Source organism: Balaenoptera acutorostrata, chromosome 9, assembly GCF_949987535.1.
Source record: "Balaenoptera acutorostrata chromosome 9, mBalAcu1.1, whole genome shotgun sequence".
In the NCBI taxonomy this organism is placed as follows: Eukaryota; Metazoa; Chordata; class Mammalia; order Artiodactyla; family Balaenopteridae; genus Balaenoptera; species Balaenoptera acutorostrata.
Window position 1 is genome coordinate 6491556 of NC_080072.1, and position 19595 is coordinate 6511150.

The window sequence follows — 19595 nt, forward strand, 5'->3', positions numbered from 1 at the left end:
TATTCGAGGCCTTCTGCTTGTGTGTGTGTGTGTGTGTGTGTGTGTGTGTGTGAGGGAGGGAGGCAGGTGTGTGGATACACACACGGTCTCTGCCCTGGGAGAAGTGCTGGGGGAGGGGAATCAGTGCACTGAATAGATTAATAATTTAAATGATCAAGCATCACCGCCACCGCCACCACCAAGTTCCAGTACTTTAGACAGAGCAGTTCCTCCAGGGTGGTTTTCTCTAGTTCCTGCGGAAAACATATTGGCCCCCAATTTGGCATTGGCCAGAATTCCGGATCTGGTTTTTAGTTGCCACCAAACCCCGGGCCCTGTTTCTAGGGAGAAGGAAAAGCACACCTCCAACCTCCTCCCATAAGGTCCAGGTACCTGGAGTATGAACCGGCCAGGAATGCACGTTGAACAAACACAGAAGAGAGGCCCCGTCCGGACTGAATTGGGTCCCACCTCCTGTTCAGTTCTCTTCGACCCGCTGCTCCAGACATCGGGTTGTGAAAATTAAGAATCATCTCCAGTGTAAAACACGACCGACGAGGATGGGATTCGAACCCACGCGTGCAAAGCACAATGGATTAGCAGTCCATCGCCTTAACCACTCGGCCACCTCGTCCCACGTACAATGTCCTTTTCCACATTCCTTTCTCTCTCATCTCCGCACCTCCCGGGACCCTCGCAGGCACTCCTCAGTACAGACCTGATGAGACCTAGAGGAGGGAGAGACGGCGGACAGAAAGGGGCTTTTTGTGTTCCTTTCCGCCTGCCATAGGCGGAAACCCGCGCCATCCTTCACCACTCTGCAGCCAAGCTCTGCCACAATTTCCCCTCCCTAAAGCGGGGGCGAGCGCGCCGGGGTTTCAGGACGCGCTTGGTCCAGGAGGTCGCGCACTGACCCGGAGGAGGGGGTGCCTGTCCCTGGGAACCCAGCAGGCGCGGCGGAGCGGTGGCGGGCAGTTTCCAGCGTTTACAAAGCGCGCGGCGCGGGCAGTGTATGCAGTAGCTCCTCCCGGAGCACAGGGGGCGAGCTGGCGCTCCCGAGGCCGGCGCGGGCGGGCGGGCGCGGCTGCGCGAGGGGCTCGGCTCGCCTCGGCTCGCTTCGGCCGCGCTCGGCAGGCTGCGGTAAATCCGGGCTTGCGGCGGCAGGCAGAGGCTGCGGCCCGGTGGTCCCTGCTGCGCGCCACGAGCCCCGAGAACCATGCAGATGTCCTACGCCATCCGGTGCGCCTTCTACCAGCTGCTGCTGGCCGCGCTAATGCTGGTGGCGATGCTGCAGCTGCTCTACCTGTCGCTGCTGTCCGGGCTGCACGGGCAGGAGGAGCAAGACCAATATTTTGAATTCTTTCCCCCGTCCCCGCGGTCGGTGGACCAAGTCAAGGCGCAGCTCCGCACCGCGCTGGCCTCCGGAGGCGTCCTGGACGCTAGCGGCGACTATCGCGTCTACAGGGGCCTACTGAAGACCACCATGGACCCCAACGATGTGATCCTGGCCACTCACGCCAGTGTGGACAACCTGCTGCACCTATCGGGCCTGTTGGAGCGCTGGGAGGGCCCGCTATCCGTGTCGGTGTTCGCCGCCACCAAGGAGGAGGCGCAGCTGGCCACGGTGCTGACCTACGCGCTGAGCAGCCACTGCCCCGATATGCGTGCCAGGGTTGCCATGCACCTTGTGTGCCCCTCACGCTATGAGGCCGCCGTGCCCGACCCCCGGGAGCCAGGGGAGTTTGCCCTGTTGCGGTCCTGCCAGGAGGTCTTTGACAAGCTAGCCAGGGTGGCCCAGCCCGGGATCAATTACGCGCTGGGCACCAATGTCTCCTACCCCAATAACCTGCTGAGGAATCTGGCTCGTGAGGGGGCCAACTATGCCCTGGTAATCGACGTGGACATGGTGCCCAGTGAGGGGCTGTGGAGAGGCCTTCGAGAAATGCTGGATCAGAGCAAGCAGTGGGCGGGCACAGCGCTGGTGGTGCCTGCCTTCGAGATCCGTCGAGCCCGCCGCATGCCCACGAACAAAAATGAGCTGCTGCAGCTCTACCAGGTGGGCGAGGTGCGGCCCTTCTACTATGGGCTGTGCACCCCCTGCCAGGCGCCCACCAACTACTCCCGCTGGGTCAACCTGCCAGAAGAGACCTTGCTGAGGCCTGCCTACGTGGTGCCCTGGCAAGACCCCTGGGAGCCATTCTACGTGGCTGGAGGCAAGGTGCCCAACTTCGACGAGCGCTTTCGGCAGTATGGCTTCAATCGTATCAGCCAGGTGCTCATAAGGGAGAGGGCAGGGGAAATGGGGCAGGATGGATGGTGGGGTCAGGGAGCTATGAGTGGCTCTGGATGGAAAGGAGGCAATGAGCAGGAGGGATCATAGTTCAGGAGGTGGTTGGATGGTTGGAAGATCCAGGATGCCTCCAGAGGAATAGGAATGCTGGAGCGAGCCGGGATGTCAGTCTCTGCCCTAGGAATGTCATCAAACTTTGCTGACCTGTCTCTCCCCCCACAGGCCTGTGAGCTGCACGTGGCGGGATTCGATTTCGAGGTGCTGAACGAAGGTTTCCTGGTTCATAAGGGCTTCAAAGAAGCTCTGAAATTCCATCCCCAGAAAGAGGCCGAAAATCAGCACAATAAGATCCTTTACCGTCAGTTCAAACAGGAGTTGAAGGCCAAGTACCCTGACTCCCCGCGTCACTGCTGAGCCCCTCCCTCCCCTAGTCTGAGAAGCCTCAGCCTCCTCCCTCCTTAGGCCGCCCCTCAGGCCTGACTGGGGTAAGAAATGTCACTCCACTTTACAGTGGTAGCTGTGGTGTTCGAACACTGGACTTGAGTATGGGATGCTGGGATCAAGTCCTAGCTTAACCACTAACTAGTTGTGTGGCCTTGAGCAAATCCCGTTCTCTCTCTGAGCCTCGGTTACCCCGTCTGTTAAAGGGAGGTGAGAATACCTACCTCACAGAACTGTTGGGAGGTTCAGATGAGATGCTACATGTGAAAAAATTCTGTAAGCTTCGTACAAATGTGAAGTATTATTAATATTATTACAGTATTATTATTGTTGTTATTGTTATTATTATTAACACTCTTGGGTGGGTGGGCTGTAGGAGAGCAAAAAGTATGAATGGGGCAGAGCTGAGAAGTCTGAGTACTTAACAAAATGGGAATTTTGGAAAGAAACCAGTTGAAGGCATTGAATTTAGTTCTTAGCTTTTGGGCAACTTCCTGGTTGTCTTAGGCCTCCGTCTCGGGGGCCCTGGAGAAGGGATGGGTCTGCAGGCTCTGTGCGTGGGAGTCTGAGATCTGGACCCTTGAATAGGCTGGGCTGGGTAATTTGCCTACCGACTACAATGTGTAAATAAATGAGTGTTCACACCTAAAGCTGGCTCCATTACTCTCCTGAACCGGGCGGGGTGGGGGAGCAGGTCGCGGGTTCTCCCCTTTCAAGCCGTGGGTGGTGGCTGCGGACCGAGGCTCGCGGGCTGCAGAGCAACAAACGCACAAGGGCCTTCCCAGCCTGTTGAAAGCCTGTGTGAATTTCAGTCGGTTGCTATGGAAACCGGCCCGCGGTATCCCGACATGCCTCGCCCCCAGCTGTCCAATTGTGAGCACTCCGACGGGCGTCTGCTGATGACGCATGCGGAAGCGTGGACAGGCTCCCGCCTCAGGAGAAAAGGCCCGCTCGGCGCTTCCGGGAGTCCCGAGGCCGCGGCCAGTACCGGCAGCCTCCGGCACCTCAGGGAGTCTCGGACGTGAGGCCGGAGGCCCCACACCCCGCGGGTGCGTAACGCCAACCCTGGCGCCTGGTTCGCCCTCTCCGGCCAGTGGGTCGGAGCCGGCCCAATCTCCAGGGCCGAAGCGGAGACTTAACCGGCCGGACGCGTGCCGGGGGCCGCGAGACCGGTGCTGGCCGTGGAAGAGCCAGTGATTGTCCCGCCCGCGCCCGCGCGTACGGAGATGGAGCGGAACGGGAGGCTCTTGGCGCGCCGTAGAGGGGCTGTGTTGGCTTCTTCGAGGGTGGGGAAGAGTCTTCCTTCCGAGGAGGCCTGCCCTCGACATGCTCACTTTCTGAGAGATAAACTGCCTGTGCACAGTGCCTTATAATTTGCTTTTACATTCCTTACCGCTTGCAATCTTTATTATTCTCTTTTTATACCCAGGGTAAGGAGGGGGAGGTTGTGATTTAATTTAGCTCACCCAGTAGACTCAGAGACTGCTGGAGAGACCGCCCCCAACCCCTCACCCTTTCTGGTTCGGAAAGGTAGGACTTACCTGCCGCTGCGTCTTCCAAAATAAATATATTTAACAGTGAAGAGGAATTGCGAAGTTTGGGAAATGCAGGAACTGAGGCTTGAGAATGGGAAAGATGAGGCTGGTTTGGAGAACCGAGGTTTTCAGGTCAGGGTCAGATCATTTGTGAAATCATTGAGGAATGTTTCAAAACTGTCCTCTAGGCTAGGCCAGTTAATTTACTTGAATTGACGTTTGCTACCACTACAGAGGCCAGGGGCTACCAAGAAGTAAAAGCCAATCCCTGCCCTGCAAAAGTTTGTTTGGTTTAATTTGTATTTGCAAATCCTCCAGTCATCGAATGAGTCAGTACTGTACTAGGCGAATAAAGCGCATGTGCAGCCCAGCCCTGGTGAGGCTTACAGACTGGTTGGGGAGACAGACATGAGAATGGGCAAATAGACATGTAAATAAATAAGGAAGGGTGTCTACACGGAGCTAAAGGACTACAAAAAAAGTGCCCAGACAAGCACATCACAGTGAACCAGAAGCCCCCAGCAGACAAAGAGATGATCTGTTGAGAAGACTGTTTATTCTTCCTCTTGGGTGATCTTTTGGCCGCACTTGGCACTGTCACGTCTCCTTCGTTCTGAAGTTCTCTCCATGCTTTGAGTTTTCCCTCCTCCATCTCTTGCTACTTTCCTTCTGTTTTGCAGGGGTCGCATCATCTGCCCCTTTGGTGACCCTGGGAGTTCCATCACGAGCCCCTTCTCACTCCACACATTCTACCTTGCTGGTTGCACCCTCTCCCAAGGCCTGAAGAACTCACTATATGTGATGACCAGATCTCTGCAGCCCAGATTTCTCTCTGAGGCTTAGACCCAGGTGCCCCCAACCCTGCTCCTTCTCTCCTTTCGGGGTCTTTGCTCACGCCACTCACTGTGGTTAGAATGCTCCCTCCCTCAACCAGCTCAGCTCATCTGTCTGGCCCATCTTCCTCTGCCCTCACAGCTGCAGCAGGCGCCAGGTCCCAGTTTAGCTGCCTCTCCCATATGCCCTTCGTCTTAACTCTTCTCACCCCACAGTAATGATCTGCTTCTTGGCCTCTCTCTCATCCAGGAACTTGTAAATTCCTTGAGGTCAGAGACTGTCTTTCTGTCACACTTGTGCCTGCTTCCTACCATGGTGTCTGATGGTACCTAGCTTATATTAGATTTTCAATAAAGATTAAATGAGTGAATAAAAGAAAGAATGCTTAACAGCGTTCAGTGTTGCTGAGAAGTCAACCTGAGGTAAGCACCAAAAAATATTGGCATTAGGTACAAGGAGGTCATCTGTTAACTCTGCAGGATCAGTTTCAGCTGAGAGCGATGATGTAGAAACAGACTGGAACAAGCGGGAGGTGAAAGTAGGAAGAGCAAGGCCTGGAAAAGGTGGAAAACGGGGGGCGGTTGAGTGGAGTGGGGTGAAGTTTTGTGTTTCTGCTTTTTCTATATGGTGGGAAATTCCTGAGTGCGTCTAAAGGTTCATGGGAAAGAGCTGTCAAGAGGGAGAGTGGAGGATGCAGAAGACGGGAGCACTGATGACGTGAGGTCTTAGAGGAAGCAGAGGGAGATAGGATTTGAGCACAGTGAGAAGACGAGCATTGTAGAGTGTCCTCAGGAAGAGAAGTGGATGGCGTCATAGGCAGAAGGGGCAGCGCGGTGGGCGGGGGGCGCGGGGGAGGAAGTGCATGGTGTATTTGAGAACTAAGCATTAGATGGTGGGGTGAAGGAGCCGGACCAGCAGTTCAAGTCCAGTCTACGCAGGGCCTTGAAAGCCCCAGTCAGAAGTTTGGGCCCAGTCCCACAGACAGTGGGGAGCCCACCCCTGGTCTTTCCCATCTTATGGATCATCACCTTGGCCACTGTTCCCGGGGTTGGGATCACCAGCAGTGTCCACGGGCATGGGCACTTCTGTGGCTCCCAGGCTTCCGGGAGATGTGCCTGCAGGGCCACTTGCACCTGCCCCACCCAGTGTGTGCCCAGGGTGTGGCGAGTCCAGTCACCCCCCCGCCCCGGTTGTCCCCATCTGCAGTGAGGCTTGGTTTGACTTCCCAAGTGGCCACTTTCCCGCTCAGAGCTGTGGGCAGTGGCGAGTGATGGCTCCACTCCTACTCCCAGAGCCCAGATGCCCGTCCAGCCTCCAAGCAAAGACACCGAGGAGATGGAAGCAGAGGGCGACTCGGCCGCCGAGATGAATGGGGAGGAGGAAGAGAGCGAGGAGGAACGGAGCGGCAGCCAGACCGAGTCCGAGGAGGAGAGCTCAGGTGAGCCCCACCCGCCCGCGCGCCCGCCTGCCCCTGCTCCGCCGGCCCTGACTGGCCTCTTGTCCCAGAGATGGACGACGAGGACTACGAGCGCCGCCGCAGCGAGTGCGTCAGCGAAATGCTGGACCTGGAGAAGCAGTTCTCGGAACTGAAGGAGAAGTGAGCAAGGGACCCTGGGGCCGGGCTTCCAGGAGGCAGTGGGCCTGGGGCCGGGCAGGGCTGGCTGGGGCCTGCTGTGGAGCGGGTGCTCCGCTCGTGGTTGACGGGCGAGCACACGGGTGCGCGGCTGCCTCTTACCTCCCAGGTTGTTCAGGGAACGGCTGAGTCAGCTGCGGTTGCGGCTGGAGGAGGTGGGAGCTGAGAGGGCGCCCGAATACACAGAGCCTCTCGGGGGGCTGCAGCGGAGCCTCAAGATCCGCATTCAGGTGGCAGGTCTGTGCCCTGTTCCCCTACCAGAAGCCATGGCTCTCTGTCCCCTTCCCCTCTCGTCCCTGCCCTGCCTCACCCGTGCTCCCGGCCCCCCTTTATGGGCCCCTGGGTCCCTGGCCAAGCAGGACCTACCTCTCCCTCCCTCCGCAGGGATTTACAAGGGCTTCTGTCTGGACGTGATCAGGAACAAGTACGAGTGTGAGCTGCAGGGAGCCAAGCAGCACCTGGAGGTGAATGTGCCGGGCGCCGGGCGCGGGGTGGGGACGGAGGTGGCCTCCCCGGCCGGCCTGGCTGAGCCACTCCGCCTCTTCCAGAGTGAGAAGCTGCTGCTCTACGACACGCTGCAGGGGGAGTTGCAGGAGCGGATCCAGAGGCTGGAGGAGGACCGCCAGAGCCTGGACATCAGTTCTGGTGAGGCGAGCGGCCGGCTGGGCGCCCCTGCCCCAGGCCCTGTGCTTTCAGTGCCTGCCCCCCATCTGGGCCTCAGCTTCCCCGCCTGCACAGGGGGGTTGTAAGAGGACCTGCTTCGTGGTCACTGTGGGGACTGAATGAAAGCAGCCAGGGAAGCGCCTAGCCCAGAGCCTGGCACACAGTGGGGACTCAGGAAGAACGGGTCCCCTGCTCCCCTGCTCAATTTCCAGAACGGAGGGGTCATTCTGACACACGCACATGCCATGGCCAAGTCCTCTCCATGTCCACAGGCCGACGTTCATACAGGGCACTGGGGAGGGGGGAATTATTATCGTACCCCTGTCCATGAAACAGATGAAGAAACTGAGGCTCACAAAATCACGGTGACCTCTTTCCCAGGGTTGAATTCAGCTTCTAACCCCAAGCCCAGGCTTCTCTGCACTGCCCTGGTTGCGGGGGGGTGGTGATGGGGAAGGGCTGGCCTGGCCCGGGTGAGTGACGCAGGCTACAGGGGTGGGGCGTCCTGGGATGGCCGGCACCCCGATCCTGACCCTGGTCTGGGGCACAGAGTGGTGGGATGACAAACTGCACGCCAGAGGCAGCTCGAAGACCTGGGACTCCCTGCCGCCCAGCAAGAGGAAGAAGGCCCCTCTTGTTTCCGGTATCCTTTCCCCGATGGTGGCCCGAGCTGGGCGAGAGGTCAGGGCGGAGGAGGGTGGAGGGACACGGAAGAGAGAGGCAGACCAGACTCATTTATGGTCATCTGGCATCCTGTGGCCATGTCCAGTCAAATCCAGCCATCAGGGATTTTTTGCAGGGTCTTCCTAGGCTGTGTGGACCATGAAAAAATAGAAACATCCATCCAGAGATTTCCTCATAATTTCCTGAGTGAGATCTCTTTTGAGTCCCTTCTGGCTTTCCCATGATGTCCCAGGCTTTCCCACCCCCATGCCTTTGCTGACTTTCCACTCTTCTATCGGCTGCCTTTGCCTGGGTGCCTGCTCAGTGCTCATCTTGGTTGTTACCTCCTCCACGAAGCCTCTCCTGGTTTCCCCGCCGAAATGGCTATTTAGGTATTACCCCTGTACCTAAACTGGGGCACCGCCTCCCATCTGGGCATGGTCATCTCTGCCCTGCCCCAGGCGTGAGTCCCTTTGGTCCAGAGCCTGCTGTGCCTTCCTCCCTCCTGGCACAGCCAGTGTGGCGTTGAATTGAATTCTCTTGTGCACCCCACCCCACCCCTCATGTTCCTGCAGCGACCAGATTCTCAGGGCACTGACCTCCTGGTGGTGGGAATCAGGTTCACGCAGGGAGGGAGGGAAGAATCTAGACTGCAGAGATTTGAAGGGTGAATGGGAGGTGAGGGTGTGGAGACATCAGGGGGACAGAGTGGCTGGTCCCCACAGGGGAGTGTGAGACCGAAGGAGGGTTGTTTTCAGGACAGAGAGGACTAGAGTCTCTTTGTAGATGGGGAAAGGGGCCAGATCCCTGAGTGGGTGGCATGGGCTTGGTCTTCTGACCTTGAGACTGGAGAAGAGGTGAGGGGGAGCTGAGGAGTGGTAGGGTTGAGGCTGGAAGGCCCCCGCGGAGTGGGTGAAATAGGCCATAGCCATGCCACCCCTCCACCCTACCGAGAACCCGGGGGCCAAGAGGTAGGAGGTGGAGCCCGAGCTCTTATCCAGGTCCTTGGCTCCCCGCCCCACTGTCCACGGCACCGCCTCTCCTGAGTGTTGGAGCTCCCGGGCCAAGGCCCATCACCTGCCCCCTCCACCAGGCTTCCTGCTTCCTTGACCCCCCATTGCAGGCCCTTACATCGTGTACATGCTGCAGGAGATCGACATCCTGGAGGACTGGACGGCCATCAAAAAGGTGGGTCCGGTGCTGCCTGTCTCAGGATGGGGGCTGGCAGTGTAGCGCCCCCTCCCCAACCAGACGCCAGCTTTGGTCTTTGCAGGCTCTCCACGTGTGGACTTCGTGAGGGCCTGGGGAGCTCTCTGCTCAGCCCTTGGCACCCTCTGCCTTCAGCCCAGGTTCCCTGGCATTGCTTGACCTCACAGGCCTCGTTTGGCCTGAGGCTGCCCTGGAAGAGGGAGTTTCTAGTTTACATCAGCCCCTTCCTTGTTGCAGGGCAGGTTTTGATGGGGGTGGTAAAGGGAGGGCAGGAAGGCGGGAAAGCAGCTGGGCTGCCTGGGTCTCTGACAGGAGAGCACATCAAACCTTTGCCTAGAAGGGGTCTTATCCCCCGGCAACCCCTCTTGTGCAGCCCGGACCCAGCAGCGCCTCCACCCCAGAAAGGCTGATGGTCGAGGGGGGACTTGCCAAGCTGGAGGCAGGCTCTCAGGGGGGTTTTCTTCTTACCCACCCAGGCGAGAGCAGCCGTGTCCCCTCAGAAGAGAAAATCAGATGGTAAGAACCAGCGGGGTCGGGACTTCCCTGGCGGTCCAGTGGTTAAGACTCCGTGCTTCCACTGCAGGGGGTGCGGGTTTGATCCCTGGTCAAACAAAACCACAAACCTCCGGGGTTGTTCTCCCTCCCTCCGCCCAGCCTCCAGGAAAGGAGCCCAGAGGGAGACAGGGGCTGTGTCAGATCAGTGGCCTGAGAGAGTCAGGACGGTCTGGGTGTGAGGGCATTGTGGGAGTTAGGGCGGGGGTGGGTAATGGGACTAGGTGATGGACCCGCCCCGCCAGCCCTGGTTAGGGAGGGTGGAGTCCTGAGCCCTAGCAGCCGGCCTGGCAGGCCCAGAGTACCAGAGAGGCCCAGGAATCGGGTGTGGAGCTGACCTGCGCCCTCCTGGCCTTGCCTGCTCTGGGCCAGACTGAGGCCACTCCTCTCAGTCCCCCATAAGAAGTGCCTGCTTCCCTCTTGGTTCGGCATCCTCTCACCTGCAGTGATTTTTCCCTTCCTGTGTACCCCCAGGACCTTGACCCTGCTGTTCACAGCCAGGGGGCCCTTGGAGCAGCTGGCAGCAAACCCAGCATTTGAACTTACCTGCTGCAGAAAGGCAGACGGACGGGCCCCTCGGTGTCTGCCCAGCCAGCCCTCCCGTGCTGCTGTGGCCCTCCCCTCCAGCCGCCACTGGTCTGGACTCCTCCTCTGCCTCTCCTCGGGCCCCTGTTCAACTGTGGCCTGGAGCTGCCCTAGCCAGGCAAGACTGTCTCCTCCATCCCCGGCCAGCCCAGCACCTGCCCCCACCGAAGGTCAGCCTTCGCGGTGCCCTCCCTGATGGAAGACGTGCCTCATCTTAATCCAAAGCAACATCCTTTCTGCTGACCTTGGACCCGGCTCCCTAGTCACCGAGCCAGTGAGCTGGGTCCCACTTCACAGGAACTCTGGGCCAGAAATGATATTTGGGGGACCTTTGTGTCCTGGCTGTTGCTGGAGGTGAGAAGGCAGGCTCCACAGGTCTTCCTTCTCAAGGCGGTTCCTGGTGTGCGCCTCCCAGATTTCAGGGACTGGAATTAAAACCTTTCCTGGGACTCTTGTGTGACCAGCGTGTGTCTAATTTACCTTGCAAGGGAAGCAGGGCTCTCATGGAGAGTGCTTGTGACAGGCAGTCTCTTCTGGGGTCCCTGCTACCTCTTCTCACTGCCTAGCGGGAGCCTGCCCGCTCTGACTTGGGGTATAGGCAGGGGAAGGGGGGTTCTCCCACTCGCCTGCTCCCCAGAGGTGGGGGCTGGGCCCTGGACTGCCTGGTGCTGGTGAGCAACGTCTGAAGCAACATGTGGCACAGGCAGAGCACGTGGCCTTGGGTGGGGACGGGGACTGGGTGCTCGGTGCTTGGAGCCTGGATCATGTCTGCACCTGCCCCAGTCACTTGGCAGATTGGCAGGGCAGGCTGGCAGAGCCCGTGTGCGTGGGAGGCAGCTGGCAGCAGCGCCATGTTCTGACGACCTCACAGCCAGACTCCCCCCTGTTTAGCGCTGACTGTTAGAACCACCCCCAGAACCTCAGTTAAGCAAAGAGGTTAGTTTCCATGGAGACACAGCATCCTTTCTCCACGGCAACCTGAAATCCCCAAACGCAAGTTAAGCTCAGGAATGTGTCATCGGTGACCTGTAGGGGGCGCTCTCCCACAAGGCTGACCTCAAGACCGTGGACAGATGAGCAGTTGACCACAGACATAAAGGTGCCCCAAAAGCGAGGCCTGTGGGGACCTAGATGGGCCCTGTTTAACCCCTTCCTGCCCACCTGTATGATTCGAGGAGGCTGGCAAGGCTGCAGGACGCAGTGTGTGGAGGTGGTAGCCCCACAGCTGGGGCCCTCGGAGGGCCACTTGCATGGAGATGATCCCTGCCCCCAGAGACTGGGCCCAGAACAGAGGAAGCAGGCACTGCCCGGGCTGAGTGGACACACAAGAGTTAACTGGCGGCTGTGACAGGGCGAACCGCCCTCAGGAAGTGTTACTCACCACTGGGAATGTGCGTGCTCTTGCCTTGGGGGCTGGATTCTCTTCCTGAGTCCCCGGAGATGCCGAAGGAGCTCCCAGCCATGGAAGCCCCTGGAGAGACTGGAGCAGGCCTTCTCGGAGCCCGCAACCCAACCAGCTTCGCACCTGGGCACCTGGAGAGAGAAAAGTTAGTGAAGTAGGAAGGGCAGCCCGGTGGGGCAGGTGGTGGGGGGGGCGGGGGGGCAGGCGGGGGGACCACAGAACTGGGTCTGTCCTGGGGCAAAGGAGGGGGAGAGGGTTGGGCAAGGGTCCCAGCCCCTGGCCCCCTGCTCAGGTCTGGTGCCTGCCCCCAGGCCAGCCCAGGATCCGCTGTACGACGTGCCCGATGCCAGCGGGGCACAAGCAGGTGGGCCCCAGCAGCCCGGGCGCACCGTGAGCCTGCGGGAGCGTCTGCTGCTCACCCGGCCTGTGTGGCTGCAGCTGCGGGCCAACGCCGCGGCGGCGCTGCACGTGCTGAGGACCGAGCCCCCCGGGGTGAGTCTTTCCCCACCCCTGGGGCTGGTGGCTGAGGGTGGGAGGGAGAGGGGCAGGACGCGGAGGTCCTGAGCCTCCGACCCCTGTCCGCTCGCAGACATTCCTGGTGCGGAAATCTAACACTCGCCAGTGCCAAGCCTTGTGCATGCGGCTGCCCGAGGCCAGCGGCCCCTCCTTCGTCTCCAGCCACTACATCCAGGAGAGCCCTGGGGGTGAGAGGGACCGGCCTGGCGGGAGGGGCTGGAAGCCATCAAGGCAGGGCACCGGGGTTCCCCAGAGAACAACCTCACTTCCCGTCTCTCAGGCATCTCCTTGGAGGGCTCAGAGCTTGTGTTCCTGGACCTGGTCCAGCTCATCTGTGCCTACTGCCACACCCGGTGAGCCTGCCTGCAGGGCGCCTGCTGTCCATGGGGCCCTGCTCCCTGGGATACCCTGTCCTCCTCCCCCACAGACGCTCTCAGTGCCCACAGCCCGGAGCTTTCCTCACTCCTGACTTTTTGCTCCCCTCTCCGGCCTCAGGGACATTCTTCTCCTCCCGCTTCAGCTCCCCAGAGCCATCTGCCAGGCAGCCACCCGCAAGGAGCTGGAAGCCATCTCCCATCTGGGCGTTGGTAAGGGCTCCCCTGCTACCCATTGCTCAGATGGACAAGCTGAGGCCAAGAGGGAAAGGGAAGGCATGGGCACACAGCCTGAAGCCTGTGCCTTTCCCTTGGTTGGGCCCCTCCCTGAACCCCCTGAGGCCCCAACCTGTTTCTCTTCCCTAGAGTTCTGGAGCTCCTCCCTCAACACCAAGGCTCAGCCAGGCCCATCTGAAGGCCCACTGCTGCCCCGGCTGAAGCCCCGGTCCCCACAAGAGCTGGACCAGGGCACCGGAGCTGCCTTGTGTTTCTTCAACCCCTTGTTCCCAGGGGACCTGGGCCCCACCAAGCGGGAGAAATTCAAGAGGAGCTTCAAAGTGCGTGTGTCCACAGAGACCTCCAGCCCCCTGTCTCCACCAGCTGTGCCGCCTCCCCCAGTCCCAGTGCTGCCAGGGACAGCCCCCAACCAGACAGAAAGGTTGCCCTCTCACCAGCTGCTGCGGAGGGAGAGCTCAGTGGGGTACCGTGTGCCAGGGGGCACGGGCCCCAGCCTCCCGCCACTGCCTTCCCTCCAGGAGGTGGATTGCGGCTCCCCCAGCAGCTCAGAGGAGGAGGGGGTGCCAGGGTCCCAGGGGAGCCCAGCAACGTCACCCCGCCTGGGCCGCCGGCGGCCCCTGCTTCGGTCCATGAGCGCTGCCTTCTGCTCCCTGCTGGCGCCCGAGCGGCAGGTGGGCCGGGCAGCCGCAGCGCTGATGCAGGACCGACACACAGCCGTGGGCCAGATGGTGCAGGACCTACTGACCCAGGTGCGGGCCGGCCCTGAGACCCGGGAGCTGCAGGGTATCCGCGAGGCGCTGAGCCGGGCCCGAGCCATGCTGAGCGCGGAGCTGGGCCCTGAGAAGCTGCTGCCACCAGAAAGGCTGGGTGAGACTCCAGCCCGGGGCTCTGCCGGTTCAGCCCCATCTCCCCATTCCACTCTCTCTGCCTCCCAACACTGCCAGCCTGTCTCTCAGTCTGTTCTGCTGCTTTACAAACCCACCTTGTCTCACCACCATTCAAGGAAATTCTGTCCACCGCCTGCTTCCCTGTCACCAAGTTTCCAACTCTTTTTTTTTTTTTTAATTTATTGTTTATTTATTTTATTTTTGGCCACATTGGGTCTTCGTTGCTGCACGTGGGCTTTCTCTAGTTGCGGCGAGCAGGGGCTTCTCTTCGTTGCGGTGAGCAGGCTTCTCATGTGGTGGCTTCTCTTGTTGCGGAGCACAGGCTCTAGGCGTGCGGGCTTCAGTAGTTGTGGCTCACGGGCTTAGTTGCTCCGCGGCACGTGGGATCTTCCCGGACCAGGGATCGAACCTGTGTCCCCTGCATTGGCAGGTGGATTCTTAACCACTGCGCCACCAGGGAAGTCCCAAGGTTCCTTCTCTTTTTCATCCCTCTCCTCTCCTGATCATGCCCTTCCTCCCAGGGACTCTGCCCCCTACCCCTGCCCTGGTTCCCCTGACCCCTGCCTACCTCTCCCCCGCAGAATGCGTCCTGGAGAAGTCGCTGCATCGCTCCGTGCTCAAGCCTCTCCGGCCCATCCTGGTGGCCCGCCTGCGGCGCCGTCTTTCCGCCAACGGCTCCCTGGGTCGCCTGGCTGAAGGCCTCTGCCTGGCCCGGGCCCAGGGCCCCAGAGCCTTCGGGTCCCACTTAAGCCTGCCCTCCCCAGTAGAGATGGAACAGGTGCGCCAGAAGCTACTGCAGCTACTTCGTGCCTACTCACCCAGCGCCCAGGTCAAGCGGCTCCTGCAGGCCTGCAAGCTGCTCTACACAGCCTTGAGGACCCAGGCGGGTATGCCCCCTCCCACCACCTCCCACTGGCCCCTGCCAAGTCAGAGGTAGGCCACCAGGCAGAGGCTCCAGGAATAGCACAGCAGGGAGGGAAAAAAAAAAAAAGGGTCCAACCCTCCCATTTCACAGATGGTAAAACTGTGGCCCAGAAAGCAGAGCGTCCACTCCCCAGGCCTTGCCCCCTGGTTGCCATAGAGACCACAGTGCCCAAGGCCTGGCAGGCGGAGGGGAGGGTCCTTGTCTAAGACAAGTAGTGGATTCTGACCCTGGGGCCCCAAAGGAGCCTGAAGCTTCCTCCTCCACCACCCACAGGGGAGGGTGCGGGGGCCGATGAATTCCTCCCACTGCTGAGCCTCGTCCTGGCCCAGTGTGACCTTCCTGAGCTGCTGCTGGAGGCCGAGTACATGTCAGAGCTGCTGGAGCCTGCCTTGCTCACTGGAGAGGGTGAGGGACCCCACAAACGCCCCTTCTGTCTGGGTGAGGCTGGGGCGCCCTGACTGAGCAGAGGAGGTGGAAGGAGCAGGTCACTCACACCCAGCCTGAGCCGCATTCCTCGCCTTGTGTCCCAGGCGGCTACTACCTGACCAGCCTCTCGGCCAGCCTGGTCCTGCTGAGTGGCCTGAACGAGGCCCACACCCTCCCGCTGAGCCCCTCGCAGGAGCTGCAGTGCTCCCTCAGCCTCTGGGAGCAGCGCCGCCTGCCCGCCACCCACAGCTTCCAGGTAACAGGACTGGCCAGCCCCGGGGGGAGTCTGGCATTGTCTGGCACAGTCCTCTCCTTTGCCCAGTGAGACCCAGGAAAAGAGGGGGAAGGGGAAAGGCCAGTCCTGCATCACCCCGCGACAGAAACAGCACCCCGTGCGGAACACACGTCCGAGCCAGCCTTTCTGGAGTGTGCGTTCCACGAGCCGGCACTGTGCTCAGTGCTGTGGTGGCTCAGCCTTGAATCTTCACAGAAACTCTGAAGTGGGATCATTATTATCCCCATTTTACAGATGAGGAAACTGAGACATGACATGGGGAGGGAAAGGGACGCAGGAAGATCCTGGCTTCTGGCCGCCAGCTGGACTCAGGCTTCCAGCCCGTGACCCCCTCACCCTCCCATCTGGGCTCAGGCATGGTGTCCTTAGAGCCAAACAGCATCTCTGCCCTTCACCCTCCTTCCATCCAGTCAAGGGACCCTTTCTAGCCTTGGCTAAGAGTCCAGATTTGATAGCCAGATCCTGGATCCAAATGCTGGCTCTGCTGCTTTTTGGCTCTGGGAGCTTGGGCAAGTTATATAACCTCTTTGTGCCTCAATTTTCTTGTCTATAAAATGGGGTAATAGTATCTACCTCCTGGGGTTGATATTTGGATGAAATGGGTTAATTCAGGACAAGTACTGAGGGCGCAGAGTAAGCTCCACCTGGGTAGGATTGTCAGGCTGTAGAGGCCTGCTGCGGCGTCCTTCCAGCCTGCAGCTGTGACCCGCTAGCCCAGGCACATCCCTCCCTTCCTCAGAGCCCCCGCTCAGAGCTCACCTTATTCAAAAAGCTTTTGCCACTGGTTCTACCACTGGATCTGTACCATCCCAGCCCTGTTCCTGCAGAGCCTCTACTGAGACCTCAAGCTTTGCAGCCAGATTTGTACCAGGCAGGACTGAGTTCTTGATTTTGCTTCTCCTCCTGCACAGCACCTCCTCCGCGTAGCCTATCAGGACCCCAGCAGTGGCTGTACCTCCAAGACGCTGGCCGTGCCCCCAGGGGCCTCGATTGCCATGCTGAATAAGCTCTGTGCCACCAAGTTCCGGGTGACCCAGCCTGACACTTTCGGCCTCTTCCTATACAAGGGGCAGGACTACCACCGCCTGCCCCCCGGAGCCCTGGCCCACAAGCTCCCCACCACCGGCTACCTCGTCTATCGCCGGACAGAGTGGCGCGAGACCCAGGGGGCCTCACCGGGGGCTGCCACAGAGAAGGGCAGTGGGAGGCCAGAGGCAGAGGGCAGGGAGGAGGAGAAAGGGGGCCGGGGAGATGGGGACACCAAGGTCAAAGCCAGTCCCAGGGACAGCAGGGGAGAGGCTGAGACGATGGCCGAGGGGGGCGAGGACCAGGCCAGGGGAGGCCCTGCTCAGCCAAGGGGGCCAGAGGCTGAGGGAAGCCAGGCAGCAGAGGAGTAGCTGGGAGTGGGCAGAAGGGCCATTTAGGGCAGAAAACTCTGAGCCTGCTGGGAAGGCCTTTCAGAGCCATCCGCCCCACTGGCCAAGGCACAGCCCCCTAGTCTTCCCCACCCCAGGCCGCTCCGTGTCTGCCACCTCCTCTGACTACCCAGCCCTCTGATCACACCTGCTGGGAGGTGCCTGGACTGGCCACATCTGGGCACTGGAGTAAAGCCCAGGGGGTTTTGGGGGGCCCCAGACGAAGGGCCCAAGGCCCCTTGGCCTCTCATCCTTCTCCCCCAGCTGGAGGCCAGCCATCCCGCAGTGGTGAGTGTGCCCAACAGGGGACAAATCCAACAGGGGCCCAATCTCTGGCAGTGGAGGGTGGGGCTTCAAGTCCCTGAAAGGCCCCACCCACTCCTGGGTGTCAGGAGGATTTGGGGAGGCAGCAAGACCTCGGGGCCCAGTCCTGCCCAGACCACCTGGAGGCCGAGCACCTCCAAACCTCAGTGTCCTCACCTGTGAAGTCGGGGTGCTACTGCTGCCCTACCTTCTCCCAGAAGTCTTCCACGGGTCAGGATGGATGGTTTTGTGGCAAAGCGGAGCTCAGACTAGGGGAAAGGGGAGGGAAGGAGTTTGGATGCCAGCAACACACATACACACACCTCCCCAGGGGTCCGTTCTCCACCCTCACGGAGGGGAGAGGCTCTCCAGGCAGCCCCGGGGACTGGGTCGGGTCCAGCTGAGAGAGCACCCACGTTCTGGTCTTTCCCCAAGATGGGAAGTCCTCCCAGGCACTGTGATGTCCCAAGGGAATGGGACAGAGGAGACAGGCTTCCGAAGTGAGGTGAGGATTCGGAAATCATCTTCTCTGCACTTGACTCTTGGACCTCACAAGAGCTTTACGGGACACAGGGCCTGGCTTTTTACCCACTGAGGCTTGGGAAAGTGACTCCTAAGACACCACACAGGAGGCCATTGGGATCCCCACACCCAAACCAGGGGTCAGGTTCCAGCTACTCCTTGTGTTCTAAGCCACCAATAAATTAACCCTGAAGGTCCAGTAGGCCCCAAAGGGAGGCCCAGAGCAGGCAGCAAAGGAGCAAAGAAAATACCAGCAACAACCCCCAGGGGGTGCACGTGGCCCAGGAAGCTGCCGAGAGGGTGACCTGATGGACGAACGCAGCTCCAGGGCAGCGGCAGAGTAGGTGGTCACAGGGTTTGCAGTCTCGCAGCTGCCAGGCAACTTGGGGACAGTGCCAGGGCCAAGACCTCTGGCCCTCGGCTGTCTTGGAGTCAGGGGTCTGAATGAGGCCAGCCTCAGGGGACCACTCCCTGGGAAGGAACTAGCCCCTGGTGGAAGGAGGACCCTAGCCAGTCTCTGAGGTGCTCCCTCAGACACTGAGCACACAGGGACATCAGCTCATATATCAGACATGACAGCTGGAAGGTAGAAATCCTGGACATTGGGATTTCAGACCCTCCAGATACAGCCCAGGTTGCAGGGCTCCCAGATTTCTCAGTAGGCCATCAGCAGCTCTTCCTTCCCCCACTTCTACCCACCCCCCACAAGCTTCTCGCTGGTGGGGAGTCTCCCTTCACTCTTTTGTATGTCCCCCCCAGTCCCGCACCCACCCGAGTGCCCTGTACAGTGCTGGGCACTCCACAGGCACTCAATAAATGTTGTCCACTAATTGGAGTTTGATAACTAAGAGCGAAGGGCAGTGGGGTGGGAGGTTAAGGGAGGGCTGGGTTCTGGGAACCAAACACAGGATGTCTCAAGTTCAGTCCCAGAGGAAGGACCTGGAATGGTTGCAGGGGGTGTTCAGAGAACCCCAGGGCCAGATGAAGAGCTGGTCTCATGGGAACTAGGACTGGCCGAGGCTTCTGGGCCCCTGCAAGGGGGCCTCTGCAAGCCCTTTCCACCTCCTTCCCACCTCCTTCCCATGCTCAGTCCTAATTCCTGGCTCTGAGAATTCAGCATGACCCCAGCAGTGGCTCACTGGAGCACTGTCAGGCCCTGCCTGCTCCCTGAATCTTCTGGTTTACCTTCTGAAGAAATTCTGATGGGTTAGGGGTCCCAGCCAGATAAATCAGCATGACCAAGGGTCATGAGACAGGGGCTGGGGCTCCAAGCAGGGCAGCCAATGACGGGCTGGTCTAGAACTGATCTCATTATCCCCATTTTATAGATGAGGAAACTGAGGCTTGCTCAGGCAAAGTGGCTTGTTACAGGGCAGAGGACTCAGACACCAGGTTCCGTGGAGCTTCGGATTCTGCAGTCCTCCAAAACAGAAGGAGTTGTTTACTCATCCACTCAGCAATCTATTGTGTCCGTATGGACCAAGCACCCGCAGCCCCAGCCAGAGGGAGACAGCTGTGATCTGGGCAGTAACAGCCTACTGTGCGCTCAGACTCTGTACTGCCCCCCACCCCACTCCCACTACTGCCTTCCACCTTTGGCCTTCTGGAAGAGGAAGTCAGGCCTCTGAGAGGTGCCGTGCCATTTCCAGCATCCACTGCTGCAGGGCAGGGCTGGAACCCTGACGCTCGGATCTCTGGAGGAGCAGCAGAGTCATTTCCTCACTTGGAAATGTTGCACTTATCACCTCACAGTAGTTCCCTGTGTGAGTTTGTTTATTGTCTGTCTTCCTCAGTAGAAGGCCAGAGCCAAGTCGGCCTTGTTCCCTGCTGAATCTTGGGGGCCTAGAACAATGCCTGGCCCGGAACTGGCACGTAGTAAGTATATGTGGAGTGATTGATTCGGGAAGAC

At 59.7% G+C, this 19595-nt stretch overlaps 3 protein-coding genes and 1 non-coding gene across 7 annotated transcripts; 3 read left to right on the forward strand and 1 right to left on the reverse strand.

Moving 5' to 3' along the window:
• Nucleotides 1-531: 531 nt before the first annotated feature.
• Nucleotides 532-613, reverse strand: TRNAS-GCU (transfer RNA serine (anticodon GCU)). The gene has a single exon. It is a non-coding gene; the product is annotated as a tRNA-Ser (tRNA).
• A 468-nt stretch (nt 614-1081) lies between these two features.
• B4GAT1 (beta-1,4-glucuronyltransferase 1) lies at nt 1082-3360 on the forward strand. Its single transcript, XM_007170994.2, has 2 exons — nt 1082-2251; nt 2492-3360. The coding sequence occupies exons 1-2, from the start codon at nt 1196-1198 to the stop codon at nt 2681-2683; spliced, it is 1248 nt and encodes a 415-aa protein (XP_007171056.1). The 5' UTR covers nt 1082-1195; the 3' UTR covers nt 2684-3360.
• Nucleotides 3361-3620: 260 nt separating this feature from the next.
• Nucleotides 3621-10833, forward strand: BRMS1 (BRMS1 transcriptional repressor and anoikis regulator). Of its 3 annotated transcripts, none has more exons than XM_007170992.2 (10): nt 3621-3759; nt 6372-6517; nt 6586-6676; nt 6822-6949; nt 7097-7176; nt 7261-7357; nt 7926-8018; nt 9162-9226; nt 9724-9763; nt 10274-10833. In XM_007170992.2, exons 2-10 carry the CDS (start codon nt 6379-6381, stop codon nt 10279-10281), a joined length of 741 nt encoding a protein of 246 aa, XP_007171054.1. In that variant the 5' UTR covers nt 3621-3759; nt 6372-6378; the 3' UTR covers nt 10282-10833. The 3 variants fall into 3 exon arrangements, with proteins under 3 accessions (XP_007171054.1, XP_028019471.1, XP_007171055.1); XM_028163670.2 differs by having other exon boundaries at nt 6831-6949; XM_007170993.2 differs by lacking the exon at nt 7926-8018.
• A 279-nt stretch (nt 10834-11112) lies between these two features.
• On the forward strand, nt 11113-18516 carry RIN1 (Ras and Rab interactor 1). Of its 2 annotated transcripts, none has more exons than XM_057553379.1 (10): nt 11113-11940; nt 12098-12278; nt 12376-12490; nt 12583-12655; nt 12798-12889; nt 13043-13780; nt 14382-14687; nt 14999-15130; nt 15256-15407; nt 16358-18516. In XM_057553379.1, exons 1-10 carry the CDS (start codon nt 11774-11776, stop codon nt 16841-16843), a joined length of 2442 nt encoding a protein of 813 aa, XP_057409362.1. In that variant the 5' UTR covers nt 11113-11773; the 3' UTR covers nt 16844-18516. The 2 variants fall into 2 exon arrangements, with proteins under 2 accessions (XP_057409362.1, XP_007171053.2); XM_007170991.3 differs by having other exon boundaries at nt 11123-11931.
• The last annotated feature ends 1079 nt before the right edge of the window (nt 18517-19595 follow it).

Excerpts from the sequence above, each read along its gene's own strand:
- B4GAT1 (XM_007170994.2), top strand. The coding sequence starts at position 1,196 with ATGCAGATGTCCTACGCCATCCGGTGCGCCTTCTACCAGCTGCTGCTG. Across the intron at positions 2,252-2,491 it reads GCTTCAATCGTATCAGCCAG|GCCTGTGAGCTGCACGTGGC; the intron begins GTGCTCATAAGG and ends CTCCCCCCACAG.
- BRMS1 (XM_007170992.2), top strand. The coding sequence starts at position 6,379 with ATGCCCGTCCAGCCTCCAAGCAAAGACACCGAGGAGATGGAAGCAGAG. Across the intron at positions 6,677-6,821 it reads TTCTCGGAACTGAAGGAGAA|GTTGTTCAGGGAACGGCTGA; the intron begins GTGAGCAAGGGA and ends CTTACCTCCCAG. Across the intron at positions 9,227-9,723 it reads ACTGGACGGCCATCAAAAAG|GCGAGAGCAGCCGTGTCCCC; the intron begins GTGGGTCCGGTG and ends TTACCCACCCAG.
- RIN1 (XM_057553379.1), top strand. The coding sequence starts at position 11,774 with ATGTGCGTGCTCTTGCCTTGGGGGCTGGATTCTCTTCCTGAGTCCCCG. Across the intron at positions 12,656-12,797 it reads TGTGCCTACTGCCACACCCG|GGACATTCTTCTCCTCCCGC; the intron begins GTGAGCCTGCCT and ends CTCCGGCCTCAG. Across the intron at positions 14,688-14,998 it reads AGCCTTGAGGACCCAGGCGG|GGGAGGGTGCGGGGGCCGAT; the intron begins GTATGCCCCCTC and ends CACCACCCACAG.